This window comes from Pecten maximus, chromosome 1, assembly GCF_902652985.1.
Source record: "Pecten maximus chromosome 1, xPecMax1.1, whole genome shotgun sequence".
Lineage (NCBI taxonomy): Eukaryota > Metazoa > Mollusca > Bivalvia > Pectinida > Pectinidae > Pecten > Pecten maximus.
In genome coordinates, this window is record NC_047015.1 from 22,563,821 (window position 1) to 22,584,141 (window position 20,321).

At 38.5% G+C, this 20,321-nt stretch overlaps 1 protein-coding gene across 2 annotated transcripts in view; it reads right to left on the minus strand.

Moving 5' to 3' along the window:
- Window positions 1-1,663: 1,663 nt before the first annotated feature.
- LOC117328002 (dual 3',5'-cyclic-AMP and -GMP phosphodiesterase 11-like) overlaps window positions 1,664-20,321 on the minus strand; it is a 110,475-nt gene continuing 91,817 nt past the window's right edge. For both annotated transcript variants that reach the window (XM_033885310.1, XM_033885301.1), the window contains 11 exons: window positions 18,596-18,739; window positions 11,909-12,055; window positions 10,955-11,062; window positions 10,287-10,396; window positions 9,339-9,426; window positions 8,903-9,003; window positions 8,522-8,599; window positions 7,249-7,312; window positions 6,381-6,455; window positions 6,064-6,147; window positions 1,664-5,811 (listed from right to left, as the gene is read on the minus strand). In XM_033885310.1, coding sequence (XP_033741201.1) covers window positions 5,632-5,811; window positions 6,064-6,147; window positions 6,381-6,455; window positions 7,249-7,312; window positions 8,522-8,599; window positions 8,903-9,003; window positions 9,339-9,426; window positions 10,287-10,396; window positions 10,955-11,062; window positions 11,909-12,055; window positions 18,596-18,739 — 1,179 coding nt within the window. In that variant the 3' untranslated portion in view covers window positions 1,664-5,631. The remainder of the gene's footprint in view (window positions 5,812-6,063; window positions 6,148-6,380; window positions 6,456-7,248; window positions 7,313-8,521; window positions 8,600-8,902; window positions 9,004-9,338; window positions 9,427-10,286; window positions 10,397-10,954; window positions 11,063-11,908; window positions 12,056-18,595; window positions 18,740-20,321) is intronic.

Consider the following 20,321-nt stretch of genomic DNA (forward strand, 5'->3'; position numbering starts at 1 on the left):
ATATTGACAACATTGACATAGACTACGAGGTTGAGACACGGAACGGTAATAATACACTTAAGCAATTTTCACTTACTACAATATGTTTCGAAGTCGGGTTTGAATTTTACTGGGATTTCTGAGGGATATAATTGAGAAAGGCGCACACATAGAAGAATCTCTAGACACCTGGAGACATTCGGATACATATAAGGTTCTTTGATTGCAATAATCTAGACATTGATAAATAGGCCTACCTTGCAAGATCACACAGTTTGACAGGAAACTTGTCCACATGCATGTCAATATTTTAATGTGATATTATTAAGATAATACATTTTCAAATAATCAAATTGAAAAAAAAAAAAATGTTATTTTGACAAAATGATGTGGAAGCCTGGGCTGTACTGGCTACGCGCCTGGCCATCCTGTTGACAATTCTAATTCTTAGTTGGGCAACACTATTACAACTGCACTTGAATGAAGAGATATATTTCATTCAAATGGAGGAAGTAGTTCCAATTTATGAGAAAATTTGGTGATGTTCAAGGAATTACAAAAAAATATATATATCATCTGGGGGAAAAAAACCCAAGTTAATTTAACATTGATTCAGTTCGAGAACTCTTCTTCGAGTATGGTTCCATATCAATGCTAAAGTTTACCCTAAGTTATGGCCTGGATACCATTCACTTCAATACTTATATAATATCTAAAACGGTGGAAATTCTTTCAGTCTAGTATGGTGATGTTTTTTCAACTAATTTCTATAGGTTTTATAATCTCAGAGATGTCGCATTTTTTATTTGACAATTTTTGAAAGTTACTGTCCCCTTTTTTTTATCCTTCCGCTTTGACTGAAATGGGATATAAATTGGCCGAGTTATGGCCACTTGATTGATAAAGAATTTAATTTTTGGACGTTTCCATGCAATTGCAATAACAAATATCAGATTTTATTGAAACTTTGTAACAACATTAAATGCCTAAATGGCTCGACCAAGTTTGATCACTTTTCGCAGACATTATCTGGCTGGGTTATGGCCCCTTGATTAACAAAAAACAAGAATTTTTGGATGTTTCTGTTCAATAACAGCAACAAATACCTACATGGCTCGGCTGAGTTTGATAACAACTTTTCACTGACGTTATTTCCCCTTGGTTTATGAAAAATGTCATTTTTGCGAAAAAGCTGCTTTTTCCACTCTTAACTGGTAGAAATATTATCCAGCTAGTTCTCTTCAAACTTTATACAAAGTGTCAATTTCAATAGCTTTGGTAACATCGGATCTAATGGTGTCAACAGCATGAAAATTACATTTTTCAACCTAACCTCAAAAGTGTTCACCTACAATATTATTACTCCCTCACAAAAGAGAGAATGTGGGGATATAAATTCTTGTACTCTGGAGCATTTTGTTTTAGACATATCATTTACCTTTTTATATATTTTGATACAATGCTTAATGTGTTTCTCATTTGTATGTATGGACAGATGTATATTGTTCCACCCCAAAGTTCTCGTGTAATGTCACTATTTTGTGGACATTGTTTTCCGCCCAAATAATTCATTGTCAATGCCCTTGCAACAGTAATAGAGAAACTGCATCAAATTGATTACTGGTAAAGGGTGACAATTGTTTGCATTTCCAAAATTTCATTAAAAAAACCCAAACAAACAACAGAAAGTAGAGACAATTTATTCTTGAGACATAGTATGGATAATAACAAAATAAGATGCATTAAATATGTATAGTAATTTTATCACAGAGAAATACATCACAATGTAGGATGAAGTCTTGCAAAATTATTAACAGTATTACATGTACATAAAAGGGTGAGAATTTAAAATCTAAATTCTCTACGAAATCGGTATTTATAATAGAAAAATGTAATGAATTTAATCAAAATAGCTAAAAAGGGAAGTTTGTTGAAAAATAGCTAGTGACAACCTAAGCTACAGAGGTATTGTTTAACAACAGCAGGTGGAAGAGTTTGTACAAACTTCTATCATATGAATTATGATATGGTATATACCTACAAACTGGTGTATAGTAAGGTTTGTAGTTACTACACACAAATATAAGTATAACATGTAAGTTTATGTCTCATCTGTTCCACTTTGGTCAGTATAATAAATTTTATGCGAACTCCAAAATTCACTAGAATTTAAGTATTTTGTCCCCAAAAAAAATTCGACTTGATGGAAGCACCATATATACATTATAAAACGTGTAAATATTGATGCATGTACATATCAAACTTTGCAATATTCATCTAAATATGCTTATTTTTACCCCAAAAATCACTATTTCTGAAAAGTGAGAAGAACATTCCAATTTGGCTATAAACTAATTTACCAATCAATAATGATTTTATACCAATTTCTCAAATTTAAGGTTTTTAAGCCAAAAAATACACCAAAAATAAGATTCACGTAATGTGTTTGGTGTTTTGACGTGTCCATACCACCATATTCCATGTTTGGTTGAAATAACACGGATTATTTTTGAGAAACAAGTAATAATTTTTTTTTTTAATATATCAATATTTTTGTACTTTTGATACAAAATGATATGTTAAATATCCAAAATATATGTGTACCAAACCTATCAATATAGTCTTTCTCCATATAGATCAATTTTGCATTTATGTTTGTTGGCAAAAAGTAAACAGTGTCAAAGTTTTCCAGATAAAATATATTACATGTAATATTCACATTGAATTTTGTAGTACCTTGTATTCCATTAGTGGTTAAGGCTATTCCAGTAAAACATCTACACTATCCCATGACTCGAGGTTGGAGTCCTGGGGTCAGGAAGGTATTTTAGTGGAATAACCCTAAAGCTGTTCTTTGGTTTTTTGTGTGTGTATGTTTGATGTGAGGATAAGCTTGCCCTCAGTGACAAAAACATTCAATATTCCAATACCGTATATTATTTATTGTACTGAAAATATATCTAGTAGGTCCTGTTTGGAGATAAGTGTATTGCTACGACAAAGGAACACCTATACACTTAATGAAGTTTTGGGTTAAAGCAACTGTTTTAGGGGTTTGGTAAGTATTTGTGTTTTAGGTTGAGGGTTATAAGTAACTGACGATTTTAGAGTTATCAGTAAGTAATTGATGCTTATAGGGTTATCAGGATGTTCCCGACAGTTAAGATTATCAGTAAGCATCTTATGGCTTTAAGATTATTAGTAACTGATGATTTAAGATGAAATATAATATCAGACTTACATGCTGTGATACTATGTAGCTGTGCACAACCATGGCTTGGTAAAACGGGGTAAATACATAAATACACTATATCCCAGACACAATACTCATCAAGGCTTTCATTGTCAAGTTTAATGATGTCTGAACATGAGGTCATTAAATGTTATTGAATTTATTGATAATTTCTTGCACCTAAACATTGTTGACTGCTAGAGTTGTTTGGAGGCTATTCCTATAAAGTGTTAGACGATATAAGAGCAGTTTTAAGTTTACCTTTGGTATAAACATGAAACATACTTCAACATTTCCTAGATAAAGTATATATTAAGTTCAACATTTTCAGATTTATTCACAATGTCACTTAATTTCTTTTTACCAAAATCCTGCTTATAAGATTTGGAATCAGAATTTCTTAAAGAGTTGCATGGAGGATGAGGTAATTCTTCTGTCAGATGTAGTGTCCTGTCAACAAAAGATTTTCATCATCACCAAAGCATTGCCATTTAGTGTACAGTATTTGTTAATGAGGATAACCTCAACTGAATTATCTTGCACTACACTTGTTAAAGAGTTATCTCCCTTTATTAACTAATATATAATTTTGAGTGTGTTTGGAATTTTGCTCTACCATTCTGTAACACAATGAAATTATACAACTGTGTAGAAAAGGAGATACAAGTTGCAGCAAGGAATCACATTCCATATTGGTAAGCAATTAAGATCAGATGAACTATAATGAATAATATATTGGAATCAGGTTTTGCTGATGAGCCCAACAGCTTTATTGGGCCAAAGAATTGTAATATGATGGCAGAACAAGACAGTCTATGGTTTAGTCACTATAACAGGAACGAAGTATTGAGCTGCCTCGTCAAGGCCATCTTTGATCGAAGATGTGTTCTTTTACCAATAGTTCTTGCATGACTTGTTTGAACTGCCAGTAAAAAAACTTATTTAATACCGATCTGGGACAAACTTTGAAAATAGAAACATTCCACACAAACAAAACTAGTAGAGCACTTTTTGTTCCAGGTATTATTTAGTATACTCTATAACTTTAAGAAACTGAAGCATAATTAAAAATAAAGCTAGTCCAGACAATATGTTATTACTTTCAACAAATTTGGAGCCTCCTTGAGTAGATTTAATTGATTATATTTGTTAAATATTCTGAGGTTATGCACTATAGATGCCCTTTAAAGCTTACTTATTACCGGTGAGTCACATTTTGTCATATTCACCTTGATAGTCATGGGAGTTAAATAAATGCAGTTTAATATCAAAACCTAAAGTAGCTAAATTTGTTCAATATTTATCAGTGTCATCACAAAAATGCCTTTAATCACAGCTGAAGTTACAACTTCAGGCACAACAATTGAATTTCATTGCAACTAAACATTTTGTGTGTTTCAGGGACATATAAGGGAGGATCAGTAAACACAACTCCCTTAACACACTTAACAGACCTCTCACAACATTTGTGTTCTTAATAATAAATAATACAGCTAAAACATAGCAACAGAAATAAATAACATGTTCATAAATAATCCTGAGATCTCAAAACTACATGACAAAAGGCTTGTTCGCTAACATGTACATGTCACAGTGTCAGGGGGACACAAACTTGGTGTAACAGCCCAAGGTAATTGTCTACTAAAAAAGTGTCAAGATTGGGGGCACAAGCTTGGTGCAACAGCCTCACCTAAATATTGATGGACAACAATGTCAATGGGTAACAAGATTCATGTAAAAGCCTCACCTATATGTCTAGTGACAACAGTATCGGGGGAGAGTATAAGTTTGGTGTGACAGCCCCACCTATATATCCAGTGACATCGGGGGAGGGCATAAGTTTGGTGTGACAGCCCCACCTACATGTCTAGTGACAACAGTGTCGGGGTGGGGGTCATTCGGAACTCTGAAAATGTGACTCCCGCCACATGACCTCCGACATGTTGCGGAAGCTCCCATTTTGCAACTTTGGAACTATTTTCAAAACGACATTAAGGTTTTTCTGCTGTTAGTGGTAATACTGACTGGGTATCATTCCTCCTAATGTTAGAATTGCTGTTTTTAGATTTATAATCATGATCAATAAACTACACTAACAGTGGTTTTTACCTCTATGCCATTCTGGAGTAAATTGTCTTCTGGTGAACAATATGCATGATTTCTTGACATATTCCTACACCTATCACATCGGAGGTTATGTATGAAGCACATCCGCGGAGATCAGATTAGGGTGGGGCACATGTTTGATACAACAGCCCCATCTCAATGTCTATTGATTGCAAAGCACACCAGAAAATACTACAAATATCAAAGATTTTCTTGGATAAATAAAATGCATGGATAACAATTTCTGAACAAAAATGGTGTGTTCATGGTCAATAATATGGGACTGAAGTACATGGAGGATTGGTCCACTGCTGTCATGATGGTGAAATCTCTGCCTTGTCCTCCGAGAGTTTCTCTTCCTCATCATTTTTTTCATTTTCTTTCTCATCTGCTGAGTGTTTGTTTGTTTTAGATGACATACTCTCCCAGTTGTGTCTGTTTTTCTTGCACCCTTCTAACAGTGGCTTCATGTGAGGTGACACATTCGACATAGCCTACAAGTAGGTGTTTTATACCAACATTATTTTGACATTTTTCTACATTTTCTACAATAATTCCATGAAAGTCTACAAATTGAGAACTTATTTGTATGTGTTTTCTACAGTGAAGACTTCTACTCGAGGTTCACACGTGTTCAACTATATGCACTTTAATTTAACAAAACATGTATACCACAAACATGATATACATTGATGTGTTGAATGTTAGATATTACTGGTGGACATTGTTTTATCAGTTGTACTTACCCTGTAGACTGGCATACAGATCACATCGATAAAATTCACTTGCATGTCAGGCAGATGGTCTTTTTTGTCCCTGTCCATCATATCCTGGAGCACACAAGTTCATATCACTTTAAACCATTACACAATGTGTACCCTGTTTTTTCACAATTATTCTATGTGTAAATATTTCCATTGACCAATCAAATGTTGTGTTACATCTCAAATGAAATGGGAAAGTTTTATAGCAAAACACAATAATGATATAATTGGTCAATTATGGCTGTGTTACAAAGATATTTCAAAAGTTTGAAATGAAAATACAAATGTATGCATCTCACCATTGGTTTGATCTTAAACTGGGCTTTTTCCATATCCCCTTGTTCAAAGAATTCATTTGCTATAAGATCGGCAACCTAAAAGATTCAAAACTGATAATTAGAACATTTTCATATACGGTCGATCAAATTTTCCTGAACTGTTTATTGTTTCATATTGTTTAATTGTAGAACAATATAAACGGATTTTAAGAGAAATAATGCGAGTACAATATATACATTTATATTCTGATAATGTATGTATGGCAAAGATAATTTTACCCACGGATTTTGTTTTGATCTGTAACTGTGCACAATATTGTTTATTAGATAAACGAATAATTGTTATCATGTACAATTAATTTCTTTGCTTTTTATTTTCGACCATGTTATCAAGCACTTATTCAGCATAGAGCCGATGATACTCAGGTATTTTGTCTCTGTATACAAACAGACACGTATAAGTCGAACCATTGGATAAGTCAAATATTTTGCTTGGTCCCGTCGACTTCGACTTATCCAAGTTTTACTGTAGATATAGTGCCCAAAGGCTTCAATATATGTTAGTGATTGTGTAAACACACGTTTTACAGGAATTGGTAGTTTCAAGAGTAACAACTAGTACATTAACATTTGTTAAATATCACACTTGAAAATGATATGTCACACATGATAGTGTGAACATTTCCTGTTAAAATAAGATTTATATAACACTGGTAAATACTAGCTACAATAAACTGCTTGGCTAGAGAGAAATTCTCCATTGGCTGAGAATAAGACTAGTGAGCATGAAATGCTGGGTTCGATTACTAGTGGAAATAGATATGATGCATTATGACTACTGTTACATTTACTTAAGCTAGATAGTTTATAGAATTGTGTAGTCACTGACCGCCAACTGGACCTCCCAGGGTTTAGTGATGGCAGACACATCAGAGGCAGTCATCATCATGGACCTGTAACAAAGGTCATTCAAGGTCATGAGTTTAATGAACATTACTGGAAATCAAAGTTCATAACATTAATTTAATTTATAAATTTCCATTCATAATACTTATATAGTAATCGGCTGGTCAGGTTGTAGAGTGATGCCCTTAGCTTTCACCTAGTCAGCTGAGGTTCAGATTCCCCAATTACACATGAAAAAGTATTGGGTGACCAATCCATGTGGGTTTTCTTCAAGTAATCTGATTTCCTCCCACAGTATAACCCCTTGGGCTCATCTGGGCCAACAAGAATGAACAGTACAAGTTGAGACAATCTAATGTTTTTTTTGTAAATGTTAAAAATCAATAAAGTTATAAACTTAGAGTTTGAATAATTAACTATCAGTATGTAATGGTGGAGGCTTTGGGATCTAATGAGGTAAATTCTCCATACCACCAGGCTGCCATGATAAATCACTTTTCATCTCCAATTCTTGTTTTAAAGAAATAAAAATATTAATGATTTGCTGAAGGACATTGTACATGCCAGTCTGTTATTTATGATGTAACTGATCAAAGAATGTGATATTATTTCGTTTTATTTTAATTACTACCTTGCAATTAAGACCAGGCCAACCATACAATGACATGTGACAATGATCTAGAGATGGAGCCTATCTACCATTATTTTAAATATATGCTCACTCCTCCAACCCTTGAAAATATACGCGTCTGAGAAGTCTTTCCAATAACATCCAGATATAGCGGTTACACAACGAGTGGTTGTTGGATATGGAATTTATTTCACACGAGTAAGTTATTTTTTAAAAGTTACAAAAGACACCAGCTTTAGCGAGTGTTTTTTGCAACTTTTAAAAAATAACTTACTCGTGTGAAATAAATTCCATATCCAACAATTTCGAGTCGTGTGACCTGTTTCTACCACAATAATATCGGCTTGAATCAAAGGGAAACGTGGCGAAGTATAATTTCGCGCATGCAAATAAAGTGTACCGGTGACGTCCGGGACCCGGTGATGTGACGTCATTAGATTATTGATGACGTCAATAACAATTGCAGCTTGGGTCAAAGTTCACCGTGTTAGCCAATCGAAATGCGTACAGAGTTTATACCATGTGTGGTATAAACATATTGTTAATCAACAGCTGTAATGATTAACTGATGGTCTGAGAGTTGAATAACACAGGGTATTGTGGTAGAAACTGATATATACCATACCTTAGAAGATCTCTGTCCTCTCTGGAACTCCAATTAGCCTTCCCACTGTCAACCAAGTCAAAAAATGTCCCTCTATATCTGATGGGGGGAAAAGGACAGAAAAATAAATAGTGTATTCAAGTACCAGTAGCTTAATGTAAGCTTACACACCAAATTCACGCGGGGAATACTGTACATCAATGTACAGTCTACAATATACAGAATGTTTACACAGAATGTTGACTGGGAATCTTTACTTTGTGTGAGGGATTAAAAGTGTAGCCAACCACACGGTCCCTTTTATATTAACGGGGAAATGTGTTGATTGGGAAATCCTCTGCTAGCGACACATATATTGCCCGCTATCTGAAACATTGTATTGTCAACATTAATGTAACTTACTTGAAGTAGAGAGCCAGATCTGTAGATAATATTGCTGCTTCTAATAAGTTGATCACATCTTCATATTCGTTTTGCTTCAAGTTGGATAAAATATCATTTCCCTGAAAGGAACGTAAACATGTCATTATGAGACATAGCAGATCTCAACATGTTACAAGAAAATAACAAAACCTTTGGTAAAATATGAATGAAAACCTTTCTTTGACATCAAATCACCATCTATCCATAATACCTGTAGTTGGAAAAAGGAAAACAAATAAGAGCATTATAGAGCTTTGGACAAAACTAACATCTTATGACTAAATATTATTAGTTTTAAATTGTAACACGACTAAAAAGATGGTTTTCAATATGCATGGTGTTTAGTTATGTTTCAGAACACAAAGATGCCATTGTCCAGTGTGAGTACGTTATTGGGTGATGATATAATACTCACCTTGGTACTGAGTATCATGATACACTGGTCAAAATGGTGGTGCTCTAGTGTCGAGGTAGAGTACAGATCTGCCAGCGGAGACATGGACCTGGAATTTAGATATACAGGTAGAGTACAGGTGTGTTAGGGGGGACATAGACCTGGAATTTAGATATACAGGTAGAGTACAGGTGTGTTAGGGGGACATGGACCTGGAATTTAGATATACAGGTAGAGTACAGGTGTGTTAGGGGGACATGGACCTGGAATTTAGATATACGGGTAGAGTACAGGTGTGTTTAGGGGGGACATGGACCTGGAATTTAGATATACAGGTAGAGTACAGGTGTGTTAGGGGGGACATAGACCTGGAATTTAGATATACAGGTAGAGTACAGGTGTGTTAGGGGGACATGGACCTGGAATTTAGATATACAGATAGAGTACAGGTGTGTTAGGGGGGACATAGACCTGGAATTTAGATATACAGGTAGAGTACAGGTGTGTTAGGGGGACATGGACCTGGAATTTAGATATACAGGTAGAGTACAGGTGTGTTAGGGGGGACATGGACCTGGAATTTAGATATACAGGTAGAGTACAGGTGTGTTAGGGGGGACATGGACCTGGAATTTAGATATACAGGTAGAGTACAGGTGTGTTAGGGGGACATGGACCTGGAATTTAGATATACGGGTAGAGTACAGGTGTGTTAGGGGGGGACATGGACCTGGAATTTAGATATACGGGTAGAGTACAGGTGTGTTAGGGGGGGCATGGACCTGGAATTTAGATATACAGGTAGAGTACAGTTATATTTGATGGGTGTGGTCCAACAATTTATCATATTTGTGACAGTAGGAATATTTTAACCAATTCTAATTTTTCATCAGTGTCAATCAATAAAAATGTCTATTCCACTGTTGGAAAATATCAAATCTCACAATGTACCAGTAAATTGGAACTTACTCTTTCTGAAATTGATTGTTGGTTCCTCGGTGATCAAGATCATGGCAGAGACAGCCCACCATCAATGCAAGTCTCTCCTTGTCTGTGAACACATTGTCCATCTGTCCCTTCTAAACAAAAGCACCAATATATTAAAGGAAGTCACAAGCTTTTCATAAAATTCACTTAAAATGGGATTTTCAGTTGTTTGGGATTCTGCAGACTTGAATGTTTGCCACAAAATTATGATAATTCACTTTATTTTCATTTTTAAGTGAGTATGAACATGTTTTGATGGGTGATCTCGACCAGAAGAACTCTTGTTTTATCTTTCGTAAAGAAGACCTGCACTTATTTCAGTATGTACATTTTGGAAAAGAAATTTTTAACTTTTAATATTATTTATTTCAAACCATCATCTCTTCTATTGGGATTTGATTTTCTCTTGTTTATTTAATACACAACAGTTTTTATCCACAGAGTTACCAATATTTTATCTATGGAATATTTACATTTTCACACTAAATTACAAAAAATAATTTCAAAATGCTTAAATCCCAATTAAACCCAATTGTTTTTGTATGTATACAAGGAAAAGAACATAAATTTAATTGGGAAATAACTGTTCAAAGCCTTGACAAGTGATGGGCAAAAGAATTCAAATACAGAAGGGGCATAACTCTGCTTACCTTCAGCATACAAAACATTGTTTGTGACACATTGAATGCATGCCTCCAATTGTGATATGTAACATTTCTGTAGTTTTTCTTCACGCTCATCAGCCACCGACATAAGACCTGTAAAGTATATATATAATATCAGTTACTGACATCAAACCTGTAAAGTTTATATAACATCAGTCACCGACATCAAACCTGTATAGTATATATAACATCAGTTACTGACATCAAACCTGTATATATAATATCAGTTACTGACATCAAACCTGTAAAGTTTATATAACATCAGTCACCGACATCAAACCTGTAAAGTATATATAACATCAGTCACTGACATCAAACCTGTAAAGTTTATATAACATCAGTCACTGACATCAAACCTGTAAAGTTTATATAACATCAGTCAACGACATCAAACCTGTAAAGTATATATAACATCAGTCACTGACATCAAACCTGTAAAGTATATATAACATCAGTCACCGACATCAAACCTGTATAGTATATATAACATCAGTTACTGACATCAAACCTGTAAAGTATATATAACATCAGTCACCGACATCAAGCCTGTATAGTATATATAACGTCAGTTACTGACATCAAACCTGTAAAGTATATATAACATCAGTTACTGACATCAAACCTGTAAAGTATATATAACATCAGTCACCGACATCAAACCTGTAAAGTATATTTCAATTTAACATTGACGAAAGAGTTGTGTGTATACTAGAATATATACTTGGACACAATAGAATCTAAAGGAAATTGTATGTCAATGTATATGAGTAAGCATCATGATCGTAAATTTATCCACTGTATTCTATTACTGCTAGTCTACATAGAAGTAGCTAGCAGCAGGAAGTAGACCAATGATGGACGATTAGGTCCACAAAGCCACAGAATAGATGAACTAAATAATTTGTAAGTTGCAATATGAGTGTGAAATGGGATACTGACCTCATAGTTGATTCGGAAGTGTTCCACCAGGTTTAAGTCAAGAAACATTCTAATACTAGCCCTGAGAGTGTCGTCATCATCTAGTCCAAAGTCACTGAATGTGTAGTCCAGTAAGTTAAACTCTGTGGCTAACGGGATGGTTATTGTCTGGAATTGGAAAACATAAAACATTTCATTATATTGGTGTAAAAATTGTGTCTAAAAGGCATAGTTACAGGGAGATAGAATTGTTTGAAGTTGATAACAAATAAACTTTTTTGAAATATGCTCCTTCTAAAGAGCATATTATATGTAATTTCTAATTTCTTCTAAAACTAATAATAAAAAAAAAAACAAGAAAAAAAGGGTGCATAGCAATGGAATGTCTGTAGACAAAGATGAATTGATGATAAATCCTCGTCACATTACCCACATTTACATAATCCTATGCCTGATTGAGCCCGGCACTGTATCAAAGTCAAGTCTCTGTATTCCAATGGTATTGCCTTCTACAAAGGAAATCTAGGTAACAAGCAGGGTGCTAATCCTTACTGGAGAACAAGGATTTTATTGAATCTTTCAACCGGATACACTAAGTCAGGCAAGAATAAACCACATCTAACCAAAGTAATCAGCTTTCAACCAATTGAAATCCAAGCTGATATTAATGACATTGAGAGCAGGAACAGTTCTTTGTCAAAGCCTTTTTGTTTGATTGTCAGAAGATATTGGTTTTAGATTAATGACTTCTGACCACAGACTATCCAACTAAGACACATAAAAAGCCTGGTTTGTGTAAGGTCTAGATACAGAGTTTAACATCACAATAGAACAACTGGGAGTAACCTTACAGTGGCCCGACAGTACCATTACTGGGTGTGACCTGACAGTGGCCTGACAGTACCATTACTGGGTGTGACCTGACAGAGGCCTGACAGTACCATAACTGGGTGTGACCTAACAGTGGCCCGACAGTACCATTACTGGGTGTAACCTGACAGTGGCCCGACAGTACCATTACTGGGTGTAACCTGACAGTGGTCTGACAGTACCATTACTGGGTGTAACCTGACAGTGGCCTGACAGTACCATAACTGGGTGTGACCTTACAGTACCATAACTGGGTGTGACCTGACAGTGGCCTGACAGTACCATTACTGGGTGTGACCTGACAGTGGCCTGACAGTACCATAACTGGGTGTGACCTGACAGTGGCCTGACAGTACCATTACTGGGTGTAACCTGACAGTGGCCTGACAGTACTATTATTACTGGGTGTGACCTGACAGTGGCACGACAGTACCATTACTGGGTGTGACCTGACAGTGGCCCGACAGTACCATTACTGGGTGTGACCTGACAGTGGCCTGACAGTACTATTACTGGGTGTGACCTGACAGTGGCACGACAGTACCATTACTGGGTGTGACCTGACAGTGGCCTGACAGTACCATTACTGGGTGTAACCTGACAGTGGCCTGACAGTACCATAACTGGGTGTGACCTTACAGTGGCCCGACAGTACCATTACTGGGTGTGACCTGACAGTGGCCCGACAGTACCATTACTGGGTGTAACCGGACAGTGGCCTGACAGTACTATTACTGGGTGTGACCTGACAGTGGCACGACAGTACCATTACTGGGTGTAACCTGACAGTGGCCTGACAGTACCATTACTGGGTGTGACCTGACAGTGGCCGGACAGTACCATTACTGGGTGTAACCTGACAGTGGCCTGACAGTACCATTACTGGGTGTAACCTGACAGTGGCCTGACAGTACCATAACTGGGTGTGACCTTACAGTGGCCCAACAGTACCATTACTGGGTGTAACCTGACAGTGGTCTGACAGTACTATTACTGGGTGTGACCTGACAGTGGCCTGACAGTACCATTACTGGGTGTGACCTGACAGTGGCCTGACAGTACCATTACTGGGTGTGACCTTACAGTGACCCGACAGTACCATTACTGGGTGTGACCTGACAGTGGCCTGACAGTACCATTACTGGGTGTGACCTGACAGTGGCCCGACAGTACCATTACTGGGTGTGACCTGACAGTGGCCCAACAGTACCATAACTGGGTGTGACCTGACAGTAGTCTGACAGTACCATTACTGGGTGTGACCTTACAGTGGCCCGACAGTACCATAACTGGGTGTGACCTGACAGTGGCCTGACAGTACCATTACTGGGTGTGACCTTACAGTACCATTACTGGGTGTGACCTGACAGTGGCCCAACAGTACCATTACTGGGTGTGACCTGACAGTGGCCCAACAGTACCATAACTGGGTGTGACCTGACAGTGGCCTGACAGTACCATTACTGGGTGTGACCTTACAGTGGCCCGACAGTACCATAACTGGGTGTGACCTGACAGTGGCCTGACAGTACCATTACTGGGTGTGACCTGACAGTGGCCCGACAGTACCATTACTGGGTGTGACCTGACAGTACCATTACTGGGTGTGACCTGACAGTGGCCCGGCAGAACCATTACTGGGTGTGACCTGACAGGATCAGCACACAGTGTGACCTGACAGAAAACACTTAGTGTGACCTGACAGGACGTACTGGGTGTGACCTGACAGGACTAGTACTGGGTGTGACCTGACAGGACAAGTACTGGGTGTGACCTGACAGGACCAGCACTGGGTGTGAACTGACAGGACTAGCACTGGGTGTGACCTGACAGGACAAGTACTGGGTGTGACCTGACAGCACCAGCACTGAGTGAGCCCAACAGCACCATTACAAGGTGTGACCCAACAGGACCAGCACTGGGTGTGACCTGACAGGACTAGCACTGGGTGTGACCTGACAGGACTAGCACTGGGTGTGACCTGACAGGACTAGCACTGGGTGTGAACTGACAGGACCAGTACTGGGAGTGAACTGACAGGACCAGTACTTGGAGTGAACTAACAGGGTCAGTACTGGGTGTGAACTGACAGGACCAGTATTGGGAGTGAACTGACAGGACCAGTACTGGGAGTGAACTGACAGGACTGGAACTGGGATTGACCCAACAGGACCAGTACTGGGAGTGAACTGACAGGACCTGTACTGGGTGTGACCTGACAGGACCAGCACTGGGTGTGACCTGACAGGACCAGCACTGGGGGTGACCTAACAGGACCAGCACAGGATGTGACCTGACAAGACCAGTACAGGGTGTGACCTGACAGGACCAGTATAGGGTGTGACCGGACAGGACCAGTACTGGGAGTGAACTGACAGGACCAGTACTGGGAGTGAACTGACAGGACCAGTACTGGGAGTGACCCGACAGGACTGGTACTGGGTGTGAACTGACAGGACTGGTACTGGGTGTGAACTGACAGGACCAGTACTGGGTGTGACTTGATAGGACCAGTATTGGGTGTGACCTGACAGGACCAGTACTGGGAGTGAACTGACAGGACCAGTACTGGGTGTGACTTGATAGGACCAGTACTGGGTGTGACCTGACAGGACCAGTACTGGGTGTGACTTGATAGGACCAGTACTGGGTGTGACCTGACAGGACTAGCACTGGGTGTGACCCTACAGGACCAGCACAGGATGTGACCTGACAAGACCAGTACAGGGTGTGACCTGACAGGACCAGTATAGGGTGTGACCGGACAGGACCAGTACTGGGTGTGACCTGACAGGACCAGTACTGGGTGTGAACTGACAGGACCAGTACTGGGAGTGAACTGACAGGACCAGTACTGGGTGTGACCTGACAGGACCAGTACTGGGTGTGACTTGATAGGACCAGTACTGGGTGTGACCTGACAGGACTAGCACTGGGTGTGACCCTACAGGACCAGCACAGGATGTGACCTGACAAGACCAGTACAGGGTGTGACCTGACAGGACCAGTATAGGGTGTGACCGGACAGGACCAGTACTGGGTGTGACCTGACAGGACCAGTACTGGGTGTGAACTGACAGGACCAGTACTGGGTGTGACCTGACAGGACCAGTACTGGGTGTGACCTAACAGGACCAGTACTGGGTGTGACCTAACAGGACCAGTACTGGGTGTGACCTGACAGGACCAGTACTGGGTGTTACTTGACAGGACCAGTACTGGGAGTGACCCACAATACCAGTATTTAGCAGGACATGGAACCTATACTAAAAAGGAGAGAGGGTTATAGGTCAGACAAAATGTATAAGTCTTTGTCCCACATGTCAAGATGGATGATCCTGTGGCCCAGTGTTGGCTCAATGGACACAACTTATGATTCACATGTAGACCAATCAATCGTTTGCGCCAGACTTGTTCTGCTAAAGGTCCTGTCAGAGACATTCAACTCCTTGTATATATCTATGTATCAAATTATTACAAATGTGTAAGTTTACTTACTGTAACATATCATCAGAGATGGTGTAACTGATGGATGGGTTATGTGTAGTGAGGCCTGATGTAAGTACTTTAAAAAACAATTCAATCATCACAGATATATATATATAGGTTCTCCGACAAGATGAGGGAATCCCACGGGCCTGTGATTATTATAGAACCCCCATATCTAACTCGTGGTAATCATTGTACTGCCTACATAACCCAGTTAGACCAAAAGCTGAGACGATAGAAAGACAAATATTCTAACCATTGATATTAAGGAAATGTTTTTTTATGAGTTTCAGGCCTAACTTTATATCTGCATCACAGTGCTGAGAGTTCCTTTCTATCCTGTGCCAATGATATCGTGCTGTGCGGTATCGATTACTAAAAAATAGAATAGCTCAGAAGATTGGGGCAATTATCTCAAATAGTCTGTCTGTTTGAACTGTTAAAACTTCAAGGCATCTCATTAAATAAAGGAACTTTCTCCTACAAGGAGTAAGGCCAAAGACACTGCCTGAAAACTATCTAGCCTCTAACCTCAGTTGTTTGTCAATCCTCTCAATCCACATCTGTAGCAGGGTAGCCGATCAGCCTGTGTAATCATTAGGCAAAAACTTCCCCCAATTTCTTAGTAATCAAATTCTAATGTTAAGATAGAATTCCTGCCAATTTCATATCAATGCCTGATAGAATTACAAGTAGCATGAGCAGACATGAAATGGTTAAGATATTTTTTTGGAAAAATAGCTACTCAGATAAATTGCCCTGAATACATTTTTCCCCTCGAACCATTTCACTTTAAAAAAAAATTGAATTGAATAATAGAAGGCTTTTTGCTGGAGTGAATTCCCCCTGGCTGAGTGAAGACTGCCATGTGGCTGTGCTGGTTTCCACTGAAATTGGATTAATTTCAACATCCACAGGGCCGATATTGCATAAAGTGGAATTGGCATGGAGAAGAAAATGGAAATCATTCACATCATGATCAATTGGTTTTGAATTTTGAATTTACTGTAAGTGCATATCAATAACACTGTCAATAAAACTAAACAAGCCGACACATTTCACTAGAATGAAGACATGTCAATGACAGATTCAAAAACCGCAAACCACCATGGCAAACCACCAAGGCAAAGTCCCATCCCATCTAGTCAACTACCTAAAATGTAAGCTTTAGCATTTTACAGCTATTGCAAAACAAGTTACTGTAAACCAACTCAATTTAACACTCAAAGTTTAGCACATGCTTGGTTAAAACAGATTAGCAGAATGATGAAATAGCACACCGAAAATGATTGTCAAAGAAACCAATGCAGATTAACTACAGTCATAATTTAGGGAAAGGCTTCCAGTGCGACAGACAAGATTATCTCTAAAATTCTACGTTTCCAGTATAACTTATATCAATCATGCCTGTTGGCTCTGATGGGGAATATGAGGGGGCTTACTGTGGGAGGAAACCAGAGGTCCCAGAGATAATCCACATGGTCAGGCAGAAGACCACATGCTTCTTCATGTCCACATGAGGAATCAAACCCCAGTCACCTCGATAAAAGGCAAATGTGTTACCACTGTGCCACCAAACTGTCCATCTAGGTACCTCCCTATGGAAACACTACTGTTTTATGGTCCACACCATGATCTCTTGTTGGGGGTGATGTGTACTGATATACTGGTGATAGATGTGGGTGATTCCATTGTTGGGGGTGAGGTGTACTGATATACTGGTGATAGATGTGGGTGATTCCATTGTTGGGGGTGATGTGTACTGATATACTGGTGATAGATGTGGGTGATTCCATTGTTGGGGGTGATGTGTACTGATATACTGGTGATAGAGTGGGTGGTTCCATTGTTGGGGGTGATGTGTACTGATATACTGGTGATAGATGTGGGTGGTTCCATTGTTGGGGGAGAGTGGTAATGATATACCACTGATAGATGTGGGTGATTCCATTGTTGGGGGTGAGGTGTACTGATATACCACTGATAGATGTGGGTGATTCCATTGTTGGGGGTGAGGTGTACTGATATAGCACTGATAGATGTGGGTGGTTCCATTGTTGGGGGAGAGTGGTATTGATATACCACTGATAGATGTGGGTGATTCCATTGTTGGGGGTGAGGTGTACTGATATACTGGTGATAGATGTGGGTGGTTCCATTGTTGGGGGAGAGTGGTAATGATATACCACTGATAGATGTGGGTGATTCCATTGCTGGGGGGTGATGTGTACTGATATACTGGTGATAGATGTGGGTGGTTCCATTGTTGGGGGAGAGTGGTATTGATATACCACTGATAGATGTTGGTGATTCCTTTGTTGGGGTAAGTTGGACTTTGTGAATACCAACCTTGAGTTTGTTAGCCTCATCAGCTGGGACAGTTGCATGGTATGAGAGACATTCCAGGGCGATCCTCCGTTTGGCCATTGCCCTGACAGCTGTCTCATACATCTGAGTATTGTTGATCCCCATTCCACAGAAAATTGCAAAGGCCTACAAGTCAACAAACAGAGAATACTGACTGAGAGGAATGTCAAAATAAAGAATCCCTGACATTTTTTATTTCATTTTCACACATGTGATAACATAAACATATATTTCTCCCCCAACAGTTAGACTCAGACTTCTCCCAATCGGTATAGAGATTTGCTCATTGGCTGGTTCATTTTTACCTCAAGCATGAAAGAGCACAGAAGGAATTTAGATTTATCATGCACAATACATATTGTGATATTGTGAGATTCTGAATGATCAGTGATGTAAATTCTAATAGAGGGGGGAAGGTTAAGGGTTGGGGGAGGTGTGGGGGGTTCTCCTGGTTGATGTTATACTCTGTTTGATCCTAGTACATGATGTCAGAGTTTGATGTTATACTGTTTGATCCTAGTACATGATGTCAGAGTTTGATGTTATACTCTGTTTGATCCTAGTACATGATGTCAGAGATAGATGTTATACTCTGTTTGATCCTAGTACATGATGTCAGAGATTGATGTTATACTGTTTGATCCTAGTACATGATGTCAGAGATTGGTGTTATACTGTTTGATCCTAGTACATGATGTCAGAGTTTGATGTTATACTCTGTTTGATCCTAGTACATGATGTCAGAGATAGATGTTATACTCTGTTTGATCCTAGTACATGATGTCAGAGATTGATGTTATACTGTTTGATCCTAGTACATGATGTCAGAGATAGATGTAATACTGTTTGATCCTAGTACATGATGTCAGAGATTGGTGTTATACTGTTTGATCCTAGTACATGATGTCAGAGATTGGTGTTATACTGTTTGATCCTAGTACATGATGTCAGAGATAGATGTTATACTCTGTTTGATCCTAGTACATGATGTCAGAGATTGGTGTTATACTGTTTGATCCTAGTACATGATGTCAGAGATAGATGTTATACTGTTTGATCCTAGTACATGATGTCAGAGATTGGTGTTATACTGTTTGATCCTAGTACATGATGTCAGAGATTGGTGTTATACTGTTTGATCCTAGTACATGATGTCAGAGATAGATGTTATACTGTTTGATCCTAGTACATGATGTCAGAGATAGATGTTATACTGTTTGATCCTAGTACATGATGTCAGAGATTGATGTTATACTCTGTTTGATCCTAGTACATGATGTCAGAGATAGATGTTATACTGTTTGATCCTAGTACATGATGTCAGAGATTGATGTTATGCTGTTTGATCCTAGTACATGATGTCAGAGATTGGTGTTATACTGTTTGATCCTAGTACATGATGTCAGAGATTGGTGTTATACTGTTTGATCCTAGTACATGATGTCAGAGATAGATGTTATACTGTTTGATCCTAGTACATGATGTCAGAGATAGATGTTATACTGTTTGATCCTAGTACATGATGTCAGAGATTGATGTTATACTCTGTTTGATCCTAGTACATGATGTCAGAGATAGATGTTATACTGTTTGATCCTAGTACATGATGTCAGAGATTGATGTTATGCTGTTTGATCCTAGTACATGATGTCAGAGATTGGTGTTATACTGTTTGATCCTAGTACATGATGTCAGAGATTGGTGTTAT